This window comes from Lampris incognitus, chromosome 13 (assembly GCF_029633865.1).
Source record: "Lampris incognitus isolate fLamInc1 chromosome 13, fLamInc1.hap2, whole genome shotgun sequence".
NCBI lineage: Eukaryota > Metazoa > Chordata > Actinopteri > Lampriformes > Lampridae > Lampris > Lampris incognitus.
The window spans coordinates 19,586,015-19,606,328 of record NC_079223.1 but is presented as its reverse complement, the minus strand read 5'-3'; the positions used below and the strand labels follow the sequence as shown (position 1 = coordinate 19,606,328).

General features: G+C 45.3%; 1 protein-coding gene across 1 annotated transcript; it reads left to right on the top strand.

The window, feature by feature from the left end:
- Positions 1 to 4,213: 4,213 nt before the first annotated feature.
- On the top strand, positions 4,214 to 19,752 carry tmem41ab (transmembrane protein 41ab). The gene is made up of 5 exons (XM_056292307.1): positions 4,214 to 4,353; positions 9,765 to 9,915; positions 10,148 to 10,309; positions 15,203 to 15,341; positions 19,511 to 19,752. Exons 1-5 carry the CDS (start codon positions 4,214 to 4,216, stop codon positions 19,750 to 19,752), a joined length of 834 nt encoding a protein of 277 aa, XP_056148282.1.
- Positions 19,753 to 20,314: the final 562 nt, after the last annotated feature.

Sequence of the window (20,314 nt, the reverse complement as noted above, 5' to 3'; positions counted from 1 at the left end):
TAGAGGAATCTTGTAAAGGTAGTGTTGATTTGAGGATTGATTCCCTTATGGGACACTTCCTGTTTCAGCACGCGTGTCCATGACAACGCTCACGGGGCTCCACGCCCACAGCCAGCTTTTCTCTGCCCACCAAGCTTTCGATATTGAGAAATGAAAATAGGAAATATCCCACACAGGGAAGCATCTTCGTCAACGTTGGAAATAAAAGCACTTAGCGTCTACGTGTATAGCCACGTGTTTATGTGCCGTGTGTGGGAGGGAGGCTCGTCTGTCAGAGCAGGTGTTCGAGATGAAGGTGTGTGGTACAGGTGCTGAGTTCGTCATCGGCTGTTCATGAGCGCCCAGTGGAACCAGTAAAGGCCAGCTGTAGAGTTAGTCCACTGCTAGGATCAGTCTAGTCCAGCACAGCCATGCATTGTTTGTTGATCATTAACTGTTAAACCGGAACTCTCGTTTCTGTAGGCGTGTATCTTCCAGCAACAAAGGCACTGTGTGTGAGTCCATGTGTATGTACGCCACTTCGGATGTATGTCTTCGTCTCGCAAGCCGCTGTCCATATACCGACTAGGATTCTAGTGTACATAGAAGAAGCCACAGTTAAGTGTTTTAGATATGTTCTGTATTACAACTTTTTGGTTATTTTCTTTTGTTGAGAAAAGTGAATAAATACAATCTCTGATATGACTCTGTGTGGTGTGTACACGCTCACGCACGCTCACACACACACACACACACACACATACACACACACACACACAAAGAGGGCGGGGCAGCCTCGTGTCGCTGGTTTTAAGTAAGAAGGAGGTGTAAAGAGAAATGGTCAAGTTTATCCTGTTTGCCATGGGCATTATAATAGCATTGGAACTGCAACACAGTTATGCACAAGCACCAGACACAGCTTATTTGGTGTTTGTAGCTCATTTACAACACCTGTCCACAGGACAGATGCTGCAACCAAGTTGCCCTCAGGGATTCATTGTAAAGCGCTTTGAGTGGCTGTTGCAGCTAGAAAGGCGCTATATGAAATGCAACTTGATTGATTGATTGAATACACAATATAATATGCACAGATGCCAAAGGACAAAGGTAATGATAATAATAATAATAATAATAATAACAATAATATTTATATAGCACTTTTCTAGACACCAAAAAGGTACAGGCACACACACACACACACACACACACACACACACACACACACACACACACACACACACATAGTTCAAAGCAAACTCCCAGAGGATATCTCCAAGTACAGTACACACATGCACACACATGCACACACATGCACAGTGAAGCAAACCAACTACAATATACAACAAAATATGCTATAGAATAACTTTCATATTGTCCCCTTAAAAGGTTTCTCACTGCCTGCAGAAGGGCAGTGCTCCTGGGTGAGACAATGTGTCTCACCATTGCTATTCAAATTCAAACCTTCACCACTCTCTCTCTCTCTCTCTCTCTCTCTCTCTCTCTCTCTCTCTTTGATTACACTTCAAAAGACAAAATACAGTCACACCTAAAAGTTAGCTTTAAAACCCAACAAGACCTTGGTACTCCTATCCTTTATTATGTAATATTGAATCAAGTACATAACACCCACATTGCACCCCCTCCAAAATGCTTGTGAGGGAGTGCATCTCTTCTGCACTAGATATAATTTCTTCACCAGATTTAAATGATAAAGAGACATTTATGGTGTGCAACCACAGCAGACACCAAAAAGCTAGCGCTAGGCCACTACACTAGCATTGACCACCCATCTGAAAATTGTGGATGAAGATTTTATTGATTAATACAAAGTCTAGCATGCATGCTGGATTCAAACAACCCAACGCTACATCGTGGCAAATGCAAATCATATATATATGTCGAACACACACTAGGGTTGTCTGAAAGTCAGAGACGTGGGACCCAGTCATTGGCAGTACAACCAGGTTCTGAAGATGACCGTAACAGACACCGTCTACAGAGGTGTCACCCATGACAAGCCCCCTCCAAACTGCGGAGCAGGCGATGGCTTTCATCACAGCGGAGGGGTGGAGGGCACAACCGCAGCCAACAGTGTTGGGTTTCTTGGAAGAGGGCATAACTGGCAGCTGAGGACTGACCCAGGGAGGCTGCTCAAATTCCCCAGAAACTGCCGCAGCCGCCCCACTCAGGCTAAACATTGGTGCTGCTGTTTGAATCATTGAGACAGGTGGTCATGAGCTGGCTGTCCTCCGGGAGATTTTTTATTTTTTTGTTTTATACTTGGGAAGCCGGTAAATTGAAGAGGGACAAGAATGAGGGCTTGGTGGATCAGGGCACCAAGTAAGGATGGTGTCCACAATGTGTGCAAGATTAGATGTGTCATTGAGGACCTTATGTGCTGGGGCCTGCAGTCTCCCTGGAATCCCAGCCATGGCACAAAAAGATATAGAGATAGATAGAGAGACAGAGAGATAGATAGATAGATGCATACTTAAACACAGAAAATTGAGTATAATAGTCACAATAGGCCCCACACAGCATTCACATAGCTAATTATATAGGACCCAGTCCAGTCAATAAAGATCACTATAGTCTATAGGTCACAGGGCCAGCACTTGTTCAGCACCCCTATGACAGAAAGAACAACAGAAAAATCTGCTGAAGCAGCCCCTTTTAGCGCCTGAGGTTCCTCTAAGCTCATCTGTGGCTGAAGTGGAGGAATGTTAAGTGAAGCTGGTTGTGGGTCAAGACAAACAATCCATGTGATGGCATGTGCAACCTGGACACAGCTCAGAGAGTGTTCAGCTACAACTGGGTTACAGGGGAGAGGGGTGTCCGATGATGCAAAACCCAAAACGTCCACTGAGCCCCTGGCCACATCACTGCATATGCATTCAGGTGGGTCACATCATTACACCTTTACGGTTCACCTGATTCAGTGCTGGGCGATATTGAAAAAAATCAAATATCACAATATTTTTGACTGAACACCTCAATATCGAAACTGTGACAATATTGTCACACAAAATTTTGAGAAATTATCATTAGTAATCTGGATATGATGACCAAGCAGGTAGAGGCATTAGTTGTTCATTTCACTCAGCTAAAATAGTCTTAAGTTTAGAGTTTTGCTAAGACCAAAGAATGACATTTAAATTATACCACAATATTACGAAAACCAAAAAAAATCCCAGATGTTATCTAGTCTGATATCGTGATATCGATTTAATGGAGATATTTTATCTAACCCAACTAAACCTGGTGTGTTTGGCGGGCCATCGCCCGATAACGTCGGACGTTGCCTTTACCATGCTGACCTCTAGTGGCATTGTTGTGTAAGTACAACTTACAAATGCTCAGAATTCACTCCAGTAGCAGTTTAAGATGATGAGAGGCAAACAGTCCAAATGCGTTGCAAACGGCATTAGTTTGCACAATAATGCGGAACAATTATTAATTATCCACTCTGTATGGGTTACCAATGCAAAAAAACGTGTAGAACTTTGATATTATGCATGCCAGGCTTAATTAGACACATTTCTATCCAGCTCGTGCCCACTGTCAGTAAATAATGTGCTTGAATAGCAAATTAGGAAATGAATTTACTAAAGGCACATAATGACAGCGGTCTGCGACTATACGTGCCTTGCGGATGTGTTTTGACTACAGAGAATGCTGAAGAATATTAGTGGATGTCAATCAAAATTGATCGGTAAATGTTTAACCAAGAAACGTGTCGTTTTTTTCCCCCCAAAACGCAGGACGTCGTCTCAATATGGGGGCTATGTAGGAAAAAGAGCCATAACGCTTTGCAGTACGACGTAAAGCGGGACGTCTGGCGCTCCTCCTTTAATTAATTGGCGAAAATACAAGCTGGCGGGTGAGCCGGGGGGTTTGCAGATCATATCAACACGCCACGGTCGCTGGGCACTCGTCGCATATGGCGAATGAATGCTGGTGGCTTTTCTGCAGCCCAGTCGGTTGGTCGGTGGTTTGTCACGTGATCCGACCGTCTGTGGGTGACAGCTCTCACACGTGGGCTGCCCCTCAATTCACCGAGCACCTTGCCGGAGTGGAGCCCGAGTGTCGGGCCGTAAGTGCAGGGTACAGAACAACTTCTCAGGTGGACTTTTATCCGCTGGTGTTGGTTCCCCTGCCTGCAGCACCGGTGTTACACAACAGCGGTTCGGGCGGTTCGGACCATCTGAAGTGTGAGTTTTCGCACCGGGGAGCAATGCGCTCCTTAATGGGACTGATCGCCGTCGTGGCGGCGGCGACTTTCTATCTCTACCTGCTGTCGGCCTATCTGCCCCCGGGGCCGCGCGACGCTGCCCCGCACCCCGAGGGGGAGGACCCGGGAGCTGGGGAGCACAGGTAGGATGGAAGATCCTTTTTAAAATTAGAAATATAAGGGGGGGTAGTGTTGCCCTGGTGAGAGTACCTGTTCCCTTCCCTCCATCCTATTCTTATTCTTCTCTTTACTTTCTTCCCCTTGTCTTCATTTGGTTTATTCTCCTCTCTCATCCACCATCCCCTCCACTCCATCCTCGCCCTTGCCTTCCTCTTTCTTCTCCTGGACTTTCGTTAGCCCCCCCCCCCCATTTTTTTCTATCCACCCACCCCTTTCTCATCTCCTCAGCTCCTTTCTTCCCCCCTTTCTCTTAACCTTTTTCTTTTCTGCCCTCTTGTCTCCTCTCCTCTTCCTCCAAGAGGGGCAGATCAGGGCAGATCAGGGCAGATCATGGCACACTGAGGACTAATCACCCCTTGGAACGTGTGTATCCACTGCTGTGGGTGTGCTAGAGGCTGTGCTGGATCAGAGCAACATTTGTACATCTCAGTCTTGTCTCTTGTGTATGTGTGTGTTGTGTGTTGTGGTGTGTGTGTGTGTGTGTGTGTGTGTGTGTGTGTGTGTGTGTGTGTGTGTGTGTGTGTGTGTGTGTGTGTGTGTGTGTGTGTGTGTTCGTGTTCGTGACATTTTGCCATGGGTCAGAGTCAAGTGTATGGTTGTCTGGGGATGATAGAATAACATCTACCAGGATACTCTTTAGACCAAGAGCGGGGCCTCCCCCTGTGTGTGTGTGTGTGTGTGTGTGTGTGTGTGTGTGTGTGTGTGTGTGTGTGTGTGTGTGTGTGTGTGTGTGTGTGTGTGTGTGTGTGTGTGTGTGTGTGTTCATAACTTACAGAGTGCAAGAAAATGTATTCAATATTCAATTTTTGCACCTGCGCAGTCATCCATATTCAGGTATGAAACGGAAAATAGAGCCAGTCAGTGATACACATAGAAGGGGACAACTTTACCCTCTTGGAACACTGGCCGGGATGTCCCGATACTCCCCACCACACACACACACACACACACACACACACACACACACACACAGGAATCACCTTGCATGTGTTTGTATGAGCCGTGTGTGTGTGTGTGTGTGTGTGTGTGTGTGTGTGTGTGTGTGTGTGTGTGTGTGCGTGTGTATAAGTGTGTCTTGACATTTTGCAGTGTGACAGCCAAGTGTTAGGTCATCTGGGGATGATAGGATAACGTCTACCAAGATACTCTTCCACCAAGAGCGGAGCCTCCTCCTGTGTATGTGCATGTGTGCATATGTGTGTTTGTGTGTTTTGCATGCATGTGTGTGTGTGTATGCACGCTTGTGTGTGCACGCGCTCACATACAGACATTAGTACAAGAAAATGTATTAAACATTGTACCTTCCATATAATCTTCATTATAATGTAAAGCTACATATTGATCAAATAAGTAATATATGGGGGGCATCTGGGTGGCGTAGCGGTCTATTCCGTCGCCTACCAACATGGGGTTCGCCGGTTCGTAATCCCCACGTTACCTATATGTGTGTGTGTTGTTCTTGTTCAGCTATATTCGTGAGGGCCGCTTTCTACTTTTAAACGACAGCAGTGAGGACATTTTTTTGCTGATCCTCACATCCATCTATCTGTGTCTATCTGTCTGTCTATCTGTCTATCTATCTACCTGTCTGTCTGTCTGTCTGTCTGTCCGTCCATCCATCTGTCTATCTGTCTTGTCTTGTCTTGTCTGTCTGTCCGTCCGGCCATCCGTCCATCCATCCATCCACCCACCCACCCACCCACCCACCCATCTATCTATCTATCTATCTATCTATCTATCTATCTATCTATCTATCTATCTATCTATCTATCTCCAGTAGAACAGTTTACCTGCTCATCTTCTGTCTGTTTTTAGGGAACCAAGGTAATTTTGTGTCACCTTGGAGTTGCTTCATTTATGTTGTCACATGACTGATAATTCTCCATAAGCTGTTTATTTATTCCTACACACTGTGTCCAAACCCCACTGTCGTAAAGCACTGCAGGCATGAAGATAAGGACTCCATGCACTGCTCTTCATAGAGCATCTTTACTTTGCTTACAAATTAGTTTATTTCCTTCCTTTATATATAATAATTATTAAGTTATTTATTTAATTTCCTTTTATAACTTCTTATTTTCTTTCTGCTATTATAGAAAATTAAAAAAAAATCTCAAAAAAAGTTTCTTTATTACTTATATTTTACAGAAAAGTAGATTTGTGTCTCTCCCTTTGTGGAGGTTGTATTTGCTGTCACAGACAGGCCTAAAGAGGGCACTGCATCGGTTAACGGGGACAGCATGCTGACATGATGATCAATCTAAAATAAAAATATGCCCCACCCAGTAGTTTTATCATAAACCAGCGGCGGTTTGTACTGCCTTCCACTGGCACCAAACTCCAAACTGATGACATGGCAGTCACCTGTTTATATCTCTAACTTCCTGGCACACACACACACACACACAACTGTAGTGTGTGTGTGTGTGTGCGCGCGCCACCTGCATGCGAGTGTGTGCGGGTAAGTGAGCATTTGTGCGTGAGAAAGCATGTTTCTCATGGGGGTGTGACTAAGCGAAATCAAAGCCCCTCTCTGACAGACATAACTCTACACACACACAAACACACACACACACACACACACACACACACACACACACACACTCATGCCCCCTCTCATGCCCCCCCAATACCCCCTCTCACAGACATTTGCCCAGGTTTCCGTGTCATTGCCCCCTTACTGAGCAGTGAGAGAAGTGTGTTTCTCTGCTGGACACTCCACTGAGTCCAGGCAGGCAGAAGGCAGCCGCCCAGTCTTCAGGGGGAGTTCAGTCTGCTGCTCCTCTAGTGTGTGTGTGTGTGTGTGTGTGTGTGTGTGTGAGACAGGGGGTTCCTTTAGATCAGGGAGATTTTTGTACATGCGTGGACTGTCAGCAGTGTGGTTTGTCTGTTATGTACAGGTTCATCACACTGGGTTACAACGACTTCCAGAAACGTGTGTGAGTTTGTGTCTGTTTGTGTATCTATACTTGCGTGATAGAAGGGGGGAGGGAAATAGGGAATGTTTGTGTGTGTGTGTGCTTCTTAGTGATGCTGGTCGCGTGGCTTGGGTCCCGGGCTGTTCCAGCAGCGTCTGGACACTGCTTGGCCTCCTCCTCATCATATTCTCCATATATTTTATAATTCCATTATAGTTCTGTTATCCTCTTTCAGTTTTGTAGTCTGTAAATTGTGTACACACAACATCTATTGCATGTTGTCCATCTTGAGAGAGAGATCCCTCCTCTGTTGGTCTCCCCGAGGTGTCTTCCTATTTTTTCTCCCTGTTAAAGTTTTTTATTTTTTTATTTGGATGGATGGATGTTCCTTATCTGATGAGAGGGTCTAAGGACAGGAAGTTGTGTTGCTGTAAAACCCACTGAGGCAAACTTGTAATTTGTGATATTGGGCTATACAAATAACACTGACTTGACTTGTGTGTGTGTGTGTGTGTGTGTGTGTGTGTGTGTGTGTGTGTGTGTGTGTGTGTGTGTGTGTGTTTTAGGGGTATCGCAACCCTCTACTTTAAGCTAAGGGGCAGTGATGGCTATTTCTGTCCTTCAGTCATGGATATCCTGTTACTAAACCCCTCTCGCTCTCTCTCTCTCTGTCTCTCTCTCTCTGTCTCTCTGTCTCTCTCTCTCTCTCTCTCTCTCTCTCTCTCTCTCTCTCTCTCTCTCTCTCTCTCTCTCTCTCAGATTTTAGGCAAGAGGGATAGTTGCAAAAGTAATTGTGTTCACTGGCATTTCACTGCTCCTTTTTTCGTAGTGCCCCCATTTAGTTCAAAAAACGTTGGCTTTGACTCACGCGTCCCAGCATGGTTTGACAGTTCATTACAGTGCTTCCACGCACCATTCATACTTACAGATAAACTCAGACTCCATTTCACCCACCAAGTATGTATGTAGGCCGTGGGAGGATACTCACACAAATACATGGAGGACATTCAAACCCCATAGACAAGAAGCTGGAACCTGATCTGGGCCCGATTTGCTGAGAGACCTCAGGCATCAATCACTGACCCAGCAGGCAGTCAGTCACACTGTCGTCACTAAAAGGCTATTTTACGTCTGCTAGTAAGAGGTGAAACCTTTCATTCCTCTACACGTTTTCCTTAAAAAAAAAAAAGATAAAATTTGACTCTTGTTGCGGTCCTGGAGATTTCCATGCAAGCCCTTTTTGATACTTTTTATAGCTGCTGTATTTCGGGTGTTGGCCTATCCACGAATATCCAAATAATTAACGCTTTTGTAGTTGCTCATTTCACCAGTTACTACTGGATAGTACTTTCCAAGCAATAGTTCATAGTGTTTTATGTCCTTATCGTAGCAACCAAATTACGAAGATGAATAAAGCAGACGGCGAGTATGAAGTAGGAAACATTTGCTGTGGCTAGCATGCAGACCAAGCTTGTGAAGACCTTCATCAACAAATACAACCACAGCAATAACCAAAACCAAGGCTTAGCTATGTTTTCATTCATTCATTCTTCTTTTTTTTTGGAGGAGGGGGGGTTCCCTCTCTTTCTCCCCAATTGTACTTTGCCAATTACCCGAGAAGGTAACTGCTGCAGCCTGCGGGAAGGCGGAGTTGGACGTCCACCCTCGCCCACAGGTCCAACCCCACCCGCGAGTCATGGTGATATTATTCACATGAACTGATCTTATAGGGAAAACATTGAGTTGTAATGGATGGACCCACATCCGGCTTCCCACCCGCACACAACAGCCAATTGTGTCTGTAGGGACGCCCGATCAAGTTGGAGGTAACACAGGGAATCGAATCGGCGATCCCCATGTTGGTAGGCAACGGAATAGACCGCCACGCCACCCGGACGCCCTATGTTTTCATTCTTGTCTAGTGGTGAGGAAGGGTCCGACGTAACAGCAGTGGCAACTGTTTCGTTTTAAATGGACCTCTTGGATTTGGTGGTCCAATACCAATGCAAATACCATGTGAAAAGAAATGATGATCTTCAGGGTTGTATGAATTCACACCTTCACTGCTACTTTTCACACAACTCCCCTAGATACTGTCACAACAACTGACTGGACAGTGTTTGTACCCTCGCACATATCGCGTCTTGTTATTCGAAATTAATGTTTCATTACTTTCACTTCAACCACGTCCTTTCTCCAGCCATGTGCCATGAATAGCTACATGTACGAAGGTTTTCTTCCCAAGCAAAAACACTGCATCAACCGACATCACAAAGTACAGCACTTTAGAAAGAGGGAATTTGTGAAATTGAACCTTCACAATCTTCACTCCAACCAACAAAAGGTCAAAAATAACCGAGTAAAAGAAAAAAAAAGATTGTTAAAATATTTTTCAAATATTGTATATGGAAAATTGGTCAAAACCTAGTTGTTAGATGGTTTCTGTTTTTGCCCAGGCTGAAGTTCCCGTCGGACCTGGATGAGCTGAGGGAGCTGGCAGAGCTGCTGAAGTTCTACAAGAGGGAACATCACAGCTACATTCTGCTGCTGTTCTGCAGCGCCTATCTCTATAAACAGTCCTTTGCCATACCTGGCTCCTCTTTTCTGGTGAGCATGGACACACACACACACACACACACACACACACACACACACACACACACACACACACACACACACACACACACACACACACACACACACACACACACACACAACCAGCATAGATTTTACTTGAATGGATTGATAGTTAGAGTAAATTGAAGGTATACACTCCCTCACATGAAACAAATCTATATATCCATCTGTCTTTTCTTCACTCTGTCTGTCTGTCATATAGAACATGTTGGCTGGTGCGTTATTTGGACCCTGGGAGGGTCTGATTTTAGCCTGTCTGCTGACAACATCAGGTTCGACCTTCTGTTACCTGCTGTCCTTTGCTTTTGGAAAGAAGTATGTGGTTCAGCTCTTCCCTGACAAAGTGGCCATGCTGCAGAGGAAGGTAGGGACAGGAAAGCCAACAAGTGTCTGTGTGTATGATGATGTTTTGATTGAGCGATGATTTATAGGGTTTTAAACATATATAAATGTGTTTTAGCCAAATGTTCCACTGATGAGTCATCAGCTCTTCACTTATAACCCTTTTATTTTACCAGAGAGATTAGAAAAATGGGTCGGCCTCTCTGGCCTGGTTCTCAACTGGCTTAGAACATACCTTCAGGACAGGCAGTTCTTTGTGTCTATTGGAGACTTTTCCTCAGACAAAGTGGGTATAATGTGTGGGGTACCCCAAGGTTTGAGTCTTGGACCATTACTATTCAATCTCTATATGCTCCCACTCGCACATGTTATGCAGAAACACAAAATAAATTACCATAATTATGCAGATGATCATGTACATATCCCTATCTCCTGATGACATAGAGCCCATACATTCCCTAACTCAGTGTATTGACGATATGGATGTCAGAGAACGTTTTACAACTGAACAAAGACAAGACAGAAATACTTATATTTAGTGCAAAGACTCAGAGACAGAGAATTGTAATTCATCTCAGCTCTTTGTCTCTGGAGTGCAAAAGCGAAGCTAGAAATCTTGGTGTAATCATACACAGTGATCTAAATTTTAAGAGCCACACCAATCATCTCACAGATCAGCCTTCTACCATCTTAAAAACATTTCAAAACTAAGGGGCTTCTATCAAAATCAGACTGTGAAAAATTAATCCGTGCATTTATAACAGGTAAACTAGACTACTGTAATGGACTTTTTACTGGGCTCCCAAAATCAGTTGTGCGCCAACTACAGTTAATTCAAAATGTGGCAGCACGTGTTCTCACCAGAACTAAAAAGTATGAGCACATTACACCTGCTCTTAGATCTCTGCATTGGCTCCCCATCAAAACTAGCATAGATTTTAAAATTCTGTTACTTGTATACAAAGCGCTAAATGGCCTTGCACCACACTTAGAAAGACATGTTAATTATGTACAAACCAGCAAGAACTCTCATGTCCAATGGCAGTGGTCTTTTAACCATCCCTCGTGGTAGGTCTAGAGCAGGGGAAGCTGCATTTTGTATTTACACCCCAAGTAGATGGAACGCCCTGTCTGAGGACCTGAGAGAGGCCCCCACTCTGGACACATTTAAAAGCAGGTTAAAAACCTTACTTTTCAAAACAGCCTATGGCTAAGTTCTTGGTGTGTGTGTGAGTGGGTTTTGTATATTTTTCTATATTTATATATATTCTGCTCTGATTGTTTACTTTTTGTTAATCGGTTTTTATGGCACTTGTTTATTTTAGTAACTCAGTTTTAAACTTGGCTGTACTTTTATAAAATTTGTCTGTACTTTTATTTATCTTATTTTATGCTTTTTTTCCTTATCTTTTGCCTGTAAAGCACTTTGAATGACCTCAGCGATGATAAGGTGCTATACAAATAAACAAGCCTTGCCTTTTTTGGATGGACTGGACCAGCGGGCCAGCCCTACAAATGCAAATGTCCCTGAGTGATCACATACAGTGACAGTGATCATGCTTAGAGTGACTGAGTGAACAAGTTACATGATTGGGCCGCTGGATCAGATGACCAACGACGTCACTGAAGTTACATGAATGGTTAGCCGACCAACAATGTCCCTGGTAAACATGGAAGTTGGAGTTTCCCTATCGGCCGTTGCTCTTTCAAAATTAGGTGGTGTAGCAGTTCCAGCTCATTCCACATGTATTGCATGCTAACGAACAGTATATACTGCTGCTCGTGGATACTACTGAAATGCTTCACAACAGGAATACTCTGCTATATGCATTTCCTCCAGTAGAATTGATCCCGCTGGTGTTAGAGAGAGAGCGGCGGGACGGCCTGCCCTTGATTCTGGTAGCACTTCAGTGGCCGGTGAAGTTGAAATAATCAGTCTAATAGCAGCAGAGCCATGGTGCCTTCCAGCCTGCAGAGATCTCGTGTCTCAAGCAAGGGGGAGGTGGTTCACCACCCCACAGAGGTGTGGTGTCTCCATGCCTACCCGCTGAAAGGTCAAATTTGATGGCTAAGGGTCTGAATGTGATCACAATGATCCAGAGTGCGAGAGCATCATCCATCAGAGGGCTCTACACATATAAATGGCGGGCCTTTGAACGGTGGCGTGAGGGGAAGAATCTGATTCCCTTCCAGTGCTCTGTTGTGGTTATTCTGTCTTTTCTGCAGGAGCTGTTTGAAAAAGGCGTATCCTTTTCCACAAGAAAAGTTTACCTGGCAACTACATCGGCTTGTCATGTTGGTTTTGATGGTGTGTCACCAGGTGCTCACCCATTTACAAAATTCGCTTCATGAGGGGAGTGAGGTGTTTAAAACCCATGGTTAAGCCTATTGTACCTACTTGGGGCTTAACGTTGCTTTTGGAGGCCCTCTGTGGCCCTCCTTTTGAGCTTTTAGAGTCTGTATAGATATGGACTTCATGAAGCCTGCTTTGCTCCTCGCTTTGGCTTCTGCTAAACACATGAGTGATTTTCATGCCCTGTCTGTGCATCCCTCCTGCACCCCAGTTTCCACCAGGTGACTAAATAAATTTGACTTGACTATGTTTACTTTGCACCCCAATACGGCCTAGGTCCCCAAGGTAATGCCCACATCTTACACATCAATGACAATTGAGCTGTTCTCCTTTTCTCCTTCCCCATTTGCTTCTGAAGAGCAGCCTATGTCAAGTACGTGTGCTATGTTCTTATATAGCGTACTCAGGATGTAGGTATGTGTGACCAGCTGTATGTTTTGACAATCCTGCACAAGGTAAGGCTTTGTCAAAGCAGCAGCTCTCCCATTGATTGTGGGGGCTATATCCCTGCTTTACAACAGTAAGGTTCTTGATTTACCCGATGGAGTGTGGGCACATTGGAGCATGGAGCTGGTGGCATCATGGGCATTATTTAAATGGATGTCCATGGGAGACATCTATGCTGCAGCCAGCTGAACCACACCACACTTTTTTTTTTTTGGAAAAAATTCCCCCCCCTTTTCTCCCCAATTGCACTTGGCCAATTACCACATTCTTCCGAGTCATCCTGGTTGCTGCTCCAACCCCTCTGCCGATCCAAGGAGTGCTGCAGACTACCACATGCCTCCTCCGATAGTGAGGAGTTTCACCAGAGGGACATAGCACGTGGAAGGATCCCGCTATTCCCCCCAGTTCCCCCCGAACAGGCTCCCTGACCGACCAGAGGAGGCGCTAGAGCAGCGACACATACCCACATCCGGCTTCCCACCCGCAGACACTGCCATTTGTGTCTGTAGGGACGCCCGACCAAGCCGGAGGTAACACAGGGATTCAAACCAGGTTCTCCGTGTTGGTAGGCAACAGGATAGACCGCTACGCTACCTGGACACCCCTACACACACCGCACATTGTTGGGATTTATTGCTTGGATGTAGTGGCCCCTTCAGTGGATCGCTCTGTCCTGTCCGCTGGCACTGTGATGCAATAGGACATCAGGAGTTTTGTTATGGTTTGGTGCTGAATATATGTCCCATGCTGATGGGGCTTGGTGAAGAGCACCTTTTGAACTGAGGGATGACAGTGTTGAAGTGGTACTCAATGTGGTATTTTGGAAAAAAATGGGTGTTTGCAAGATATACAGTGATGAGGTGATATATCTCTAACTGTGGCTATGTATCCCATGTTGTATGCCGTAAATCAATTTCGTGGGGGAATCTGACTCAAGAGAAAAGCATTTCAAATTATTATATAGCAATATCTAATTTTCTTGTTGGTCGTCTCATTTGCTTGTCTCGGTTTTATAGAGGCATCACAATTAAATGAAGACTGATAGAATTAAATTAAGACTGATCAGTTGGAAACTTGGGCGGCACGGTGACGCAGTGGTTAGCATGGTCGCCTCACAGTAAGAAGGTCCTGGGTTCAAGCCCCGAGGTAGTCCAGCCTTGGGGATCGTCCCGGGTCGTCCCTGTGTGGAGCGAGCATGTTCTCCCTGTGTCTGCGTGGGTTTCCTCCGGGTGCTCCGGTTTCCTCTCACAGTCCAAAGACATGTAGGGCAGGTGAATCGGCCATACTAAATTGTCCCTAGGTGTGAATGTGTGAGTGTGTGTGAGTGTGTGTGTGTGTGTGTTGGCCCTGTGATGGCCTGGCGGCCTGTCCACAGTGCCTCCCCGCCTGCCGCCCAATGACTGCTGGGATAGGCTCCAGCATCCGCGCGACCCTGAGGGCAGGATAAGCGGTTTGGTTAATGGATGGATGGATGATCAGTTGGAAACTCCGTGTAGCAGCTTTAAGTACATCTTCAGCTGCGCACCATTGTACAGCGACACGGCAGAAAACTCACTTGGAGAGGAATAAAAACACCCATGTTTCAGTAGTCTGCAGCCTGGCCAGGGCCTGTGGAGAAACTGGATGTTAGTCTGCAGAATGCACACTTCTCTTCTCCCACTTGCCAGTTTTGCTTCATCCTTTACTCTTCCTGTTTCTCTCTGTCTGGTTCTCACCCACCCCTTTCTCTTTATCACTCTCATCATTTCTTGGTTCTTCTTTCTCACTCACCCTCCTCTCTCTCTTTCTCTCCTGTCCACTGCCTCTCCTTCACTCTCTCCACCGTCTCCTCCTCTTCACCATTTACCATGTCCCTCATCCTTTCGCTCACCCACTCCATTCTTCACTGCTTCTGTCTCACACCCCTCCTCCTCTTTCTCTTCTTTCTCTTTAAAACCCCCCTGATATTCTTTCCTGTCTTCTCTCATCCATACTGCTCTCTAACTCTTCCTCATCCCTCACTCCTTTCTTCTCACCAACTCATCCTCTCCCAAACTCTCGTCTGTCTCTTTTGTCTGTCTGTCTCTCTCTCTGTCTCTCTCTCGTTCTCTCACACTTTCTCTCCCTTTCTCTCAGGTGGAGGAGAATCGCAGCAGTTTGTTTTTTTTCCTGCTCTTCCTTCGTTTTTTCCCCATGACACCAAACTGGTTCCTTAATGTCACCTCTCCCATCCTCAACATCCCTCTGTCCATCTTCTTCTTCTCTGTTCTCATAGGTGAGACTATGATTACTTGCTCTCTCTCTCTCTCCCTCTGTCTCAAACACACACACACACACACACACACACACACACACACACACACACACACACACACACACACATACACACACAGGGTCACCTTCAGTCAGGGAACTCTTGCTAGCTAACTACTGACCTAGTTGGCTTCAGCCACATGCAGAATAAACCAGTCACGCTCACCCCTACTAAAATGTGTAACCAGATTGTGCTGGTTATTGATGTTTATGCTGTTGCTCTGCTTGCTTGGATGCTGGCCCACCTTCACCCCACCTGCCACCTGTTTGGATCTGCCTCTATATTCTGTATAGGGGATTTGGCTCCATGTTCTTAATAAGATATTAGCGGACCCTGAGTAGACTCTGCAGACAAGCCGATCACTTCCATTGCCTTAGCTAAAAATTATACTGCCATTCTAATGCAGTTACACAATTAATTGTGAAACTCATCATCATAGTTACCATTGAGATTGTAGTCACCCAATCTTCTTCTTTTCTTTTCGGCTGCTCCCGTTAGGGGTCGCCACAGTGGATCATCCATTTCCATCTCTTCCTGTCCTCTGCATCTGCCTCTGTCACACCAGCCACCTACATGTCTTCCCTCACCACATCCATAAACCTCCTCTTTGGCCTTCCTCTTTTCCTCTTCCCTGGCAGCTTCATATTCAGCATCCTTCTCCCAATATACCCAGCATCTCTCCTCTGCCCATGTCCAAGCCATCTCAATCTTGCCTCTCTTGCCTTGTCTCCAAACCATCCAACCTGAGCTGTCCCTCTGATATACTCGTTCCTAATCCTGTCCTTCTTCATCACTCCCAGTGAAAATCTTAGCATCTTCAACTCTGCCACCTCCAGCTCTGCCTCCTGTCTTTTCGTCAGTGCTACCATCTCCAAACCATATAACATAGCTGGTCTCACTACCATCTTGTAACCCTTCCCTTTCACTCTTGCTGGTACCCTTCTGTCGCAAATCACTCCTGACACTCTTCTCCACCCTGCCTGCACTCTCTTTTTCACCTCTCTTCTGCATTCCCTGTTACTTTGAACAGTTGACCCCAAGTATTCAAACACATCCACGTTTGTCACCATTCCACTGTTCTCCCGCTCATTCACACATATGTATTCCATCTTGCTCCTACTGACTTTCATTCCTCCTATCTCTAGTGCATACCTCCACCTCTCCAGTCTCTCGTCAACATGCTCCCTACTCTCACTACAGATCACAATGTCATCCGCAAACATCATAGTCCATGGAGACTCCTGCCTGATCTCATCCGTCAGCCTGTCCATCACCGTTGCAAACAAGAAAGGGCTCAGAGCTGATCCTTGATGTCATCCCACATCCACCTTGAACCCATCTGTCATTCCAATCATGCACCTCACGACTGTCACACTTCCCTCATACATATCCTGCACCACTCCTATACACTTCTCTGCAATTCCTGACTTCCTCATACAATACCACACCTCCTCTCTCGTCTCCTTGTCATATACTTTCTCTAAATCCACAGACACATTGTAACTCCTTCTGGCCTTCTCTATACTTCTCCATCAACATTCTCAGAGCAAACATCACATCTGTGGTGCTCCTTCGTGGCATGAACCCATACTGCTGCTCGCTAATCGTCACCTCTCCTCTTAACCTAACTTCAACTATGCTTCCCCATAACTTCATGCTGTGGCTGATCAACTTTATACCTCTGTAGTTGCTACAGTTCTGCACATCACCCTTACTCTTGAAAATCGGTACCAGTATGCTTCTTCTCCACTCCTCAGGCATCCTCTCACTTTCCAAGATTGTGTTAAACAATTTAGTTAAAAAAACCACTGCCATTTCTCCTAAACACCTCCATGCCTCCACAGGTATGTCATCTGGACCAACTGTCTTTCCAATCTTCATCCTCTTCATAGCTGCCCTCACTTCCTCCTTGCTAATCCACCGCACTGTCACCACGTAATCCAACCTTCTCTCTCTCATTCTCTTCATTCATCAGCCCCTCAAAGTACTCCTTCCACCTTCTCAGCACACTCTCCTCACTTGTCAGCACATTTCCATCTTTATCCTTCATCCCCCTAACCTGCTGCACATCCTTCCCAGCTCGGTCCCTCTGTCTACTCAATTGGTACTTGTCCTTTTCTCCTTCCTTAGTGTCCAACCTCTCATACAACTCACCATACGCCTTTTCCTTTGCCGTTGCCACATCTCTCTTCACCTTATGCTACCTCTCCTTGTACTCCTGTCCACTTTATTCATCTCTCTGACTTTTCCACTTCTTCTTCACCAATCTCTTCCTCTGTATACTTTCCTGAACTTCCTCATTCCACCACCAAGTCTCCTTGTCTTCCTTCCTCTGTCCAGAAGACACACCAAGTACCTTCCTAGCTGTCTCCCTCACTATTTCTGCAGTGGTTGCCCAGCCATCCGGAAACTCTTCACTACCACCCAGTGCCTGTCTTAACTCCTCCCTGAACTCCACACAACAGTCTTCTTCCATTTCCACCATTTGATCCTTGGCTCTGCCTTAATGGTCTTCCTCTTCTTGATCTCCGAAGTCATCCTACAGACCACCATCCGTTGCTGCCTAGCTACGTTCTCCCATCACCACCAATCCCTTTCAGATTGCACTTCCTGTGTAAGATATAGTCCACCTGTGTGCACCTTCCTCCGCTCTTATACGTCACCCTATGTTCCTCCCTCTTCTTGAAATACGTATTCGCCACACCCATTCCCATGGTTTTCGCAAAATCTACCACCATCTGTCCTTCCACATTACTCTCCTTGACACCATACCTACCCATCACCTCCTCATCACCTCTGTTCCCTTCACCAACATGCCCATTAAAGTCTGCCCCAATCACCACTCTCTCCTCATTGGGTACACTCTCCACCATTTCATCCACCTCACTCCAGAATTCTTCTTTCTCTTCCATCTCACACCCAACTTGCGGGGCATATGCACTGACAACAATCATCATCACACCTTCAATTTCCGGCTTCATACTCATCATTCTGTCTGACATACTTTTCAACTCCAACACACTCTTGACATACTCTTCCTTCAGAATTCCCCCTACCCCATTTCTCCTCCCATTTGCACCATGGTAGAAGAGTTGGAACCCACCTCCAATGCTTCTGGCCTTACTCCCCTTCCACCTGGTCTCTTGCACACACAGTATGCCTACCTTTCTTCTCTCCATCATCTCAGCCAGCTCTCTCCCTTTACCAGTCACAGTGCCAACATTCAAGGTTCCAACTCTCACCTCCACACTCCTACCCTTCTCCTTCACCCAATAATAGCTCTTCCCCTTCCTCATCTCCTTCTCCTTTGCCCAACAATAGCAGTAGTCACCCAGTATAGTAGTCACCCAATATAGACAGCAAATAACAAATCACATGACAACATTCAAATACAATTGTGATTATATTAAGAACTACAAAAACAGGGATGAATGAGCATGTATGAGTTCAACAGTAATTTACAAAATGATAAATCAGTTCATGTTTATTTAAATGTCCTTCAAAAGAAAAAAGAAAAAAGTCTTCACAAGAGTTAAATAAATCAGTGAAAGACCAAAGTAATGGATTGATTGTCCAAAAGTTTATACACTACAAATATATTCAAAATTCAAGTTACTCACCACTAATGCATCCCTTTTGTTCTTGTGAATTTAAGACTAGTCAGCTTTTCCACAGCCTCATTGATGTAGGTCCACAAGTGGAATTTTACATCTTGGTGTTAAGCTTGAGATTTACCTTGGATATTAAATGCCACTCCAACCAACTTGCAAATTTCCTTTTCACCACTTTACTCCCTGCAGACTCTCAACTTGATAACTGCAAATTTGGGTGTCTGCAGGTGGTGGTCATATATTCCACCACTATTGAATGAATATCCTACCATAATACAGAGAAAAGGGATGTGTTACAGAGTGGCAACAATTGGTTAATTAATCCTGAAAAGTAGTATATGAGTGTGTATATAGTCTATAGTATACACAATGATACTTGATGTGAGTGGAGATGGAGTCTGGCTCATCACAGCACATTTATAATAAGACACAGCCGCTCTCTCTCCTTCCCCTCTGCATACCTGAGCACAGGTACAAATTCTCAGTCCTCTCTCTTCTTTCCCATCTCTCTCATTTCAGGTTTAATACCCTACAACTTTATCTGTGTCCGCACGGGCTCCATCCTCTCAGAGATCTCCTCGCTAGATGACATCTTCTCCTGGGGAACGCTGGCTCAGCTCCTCGCCATTGCCTGTGTGGCACTCCTCCCCGGAGCGCTGATCCGACGTTACAGTCAAGCGCACCTTAAGCTGGATGGGTTGGACAGCAGCAATGGACCCAGTCAGGCAGAAGTAAGGCAGGACCACAAAAAGCAACGATGATGGAGGACAAAGGGAGAGTTGGATTCTTCGGTTCCTAAAACCAGCTTCCGTCTTAGTGGAATCGAGTAGGGCAATCCCCCCGCTGTGGAGAACGTGACCTTTTGACCCTATTTACACCTCATCTTAAGATGCAGTCAGCATGGATATGTTATCTGGATAAGGAAAAACACATATACGTTGTAATTGCAATATGATTGGAATCTCAGACAGAGTCAGACAGTTGTAACAAATCACCGGTGCAATGATTTTGCCTGAGAGGAAGCATTGCCCATGGGCTAAATACATCATTCCTGTGACCGACATTTATCAACTCTGTTGCTACTCACTCAAAAGTTTGTCATCCAAACAGACCCGTCAGATTGTGGCACCCTCCATCTATACCAGTTATCACTTCCTGTCCTCAACCACAGTGAGGCAGTCATTATTAGTATCCACAGTGACTGCAAAACAATAGTCCTTCTGTTACCTCCTGTTAAAGTCATAAAATATAATCTCTTTCACATTAAAGGGTAAAGGCCATGTTTGTTTTTGTTGAAAAAAGACAGACTTGCCAGCCCTTCAG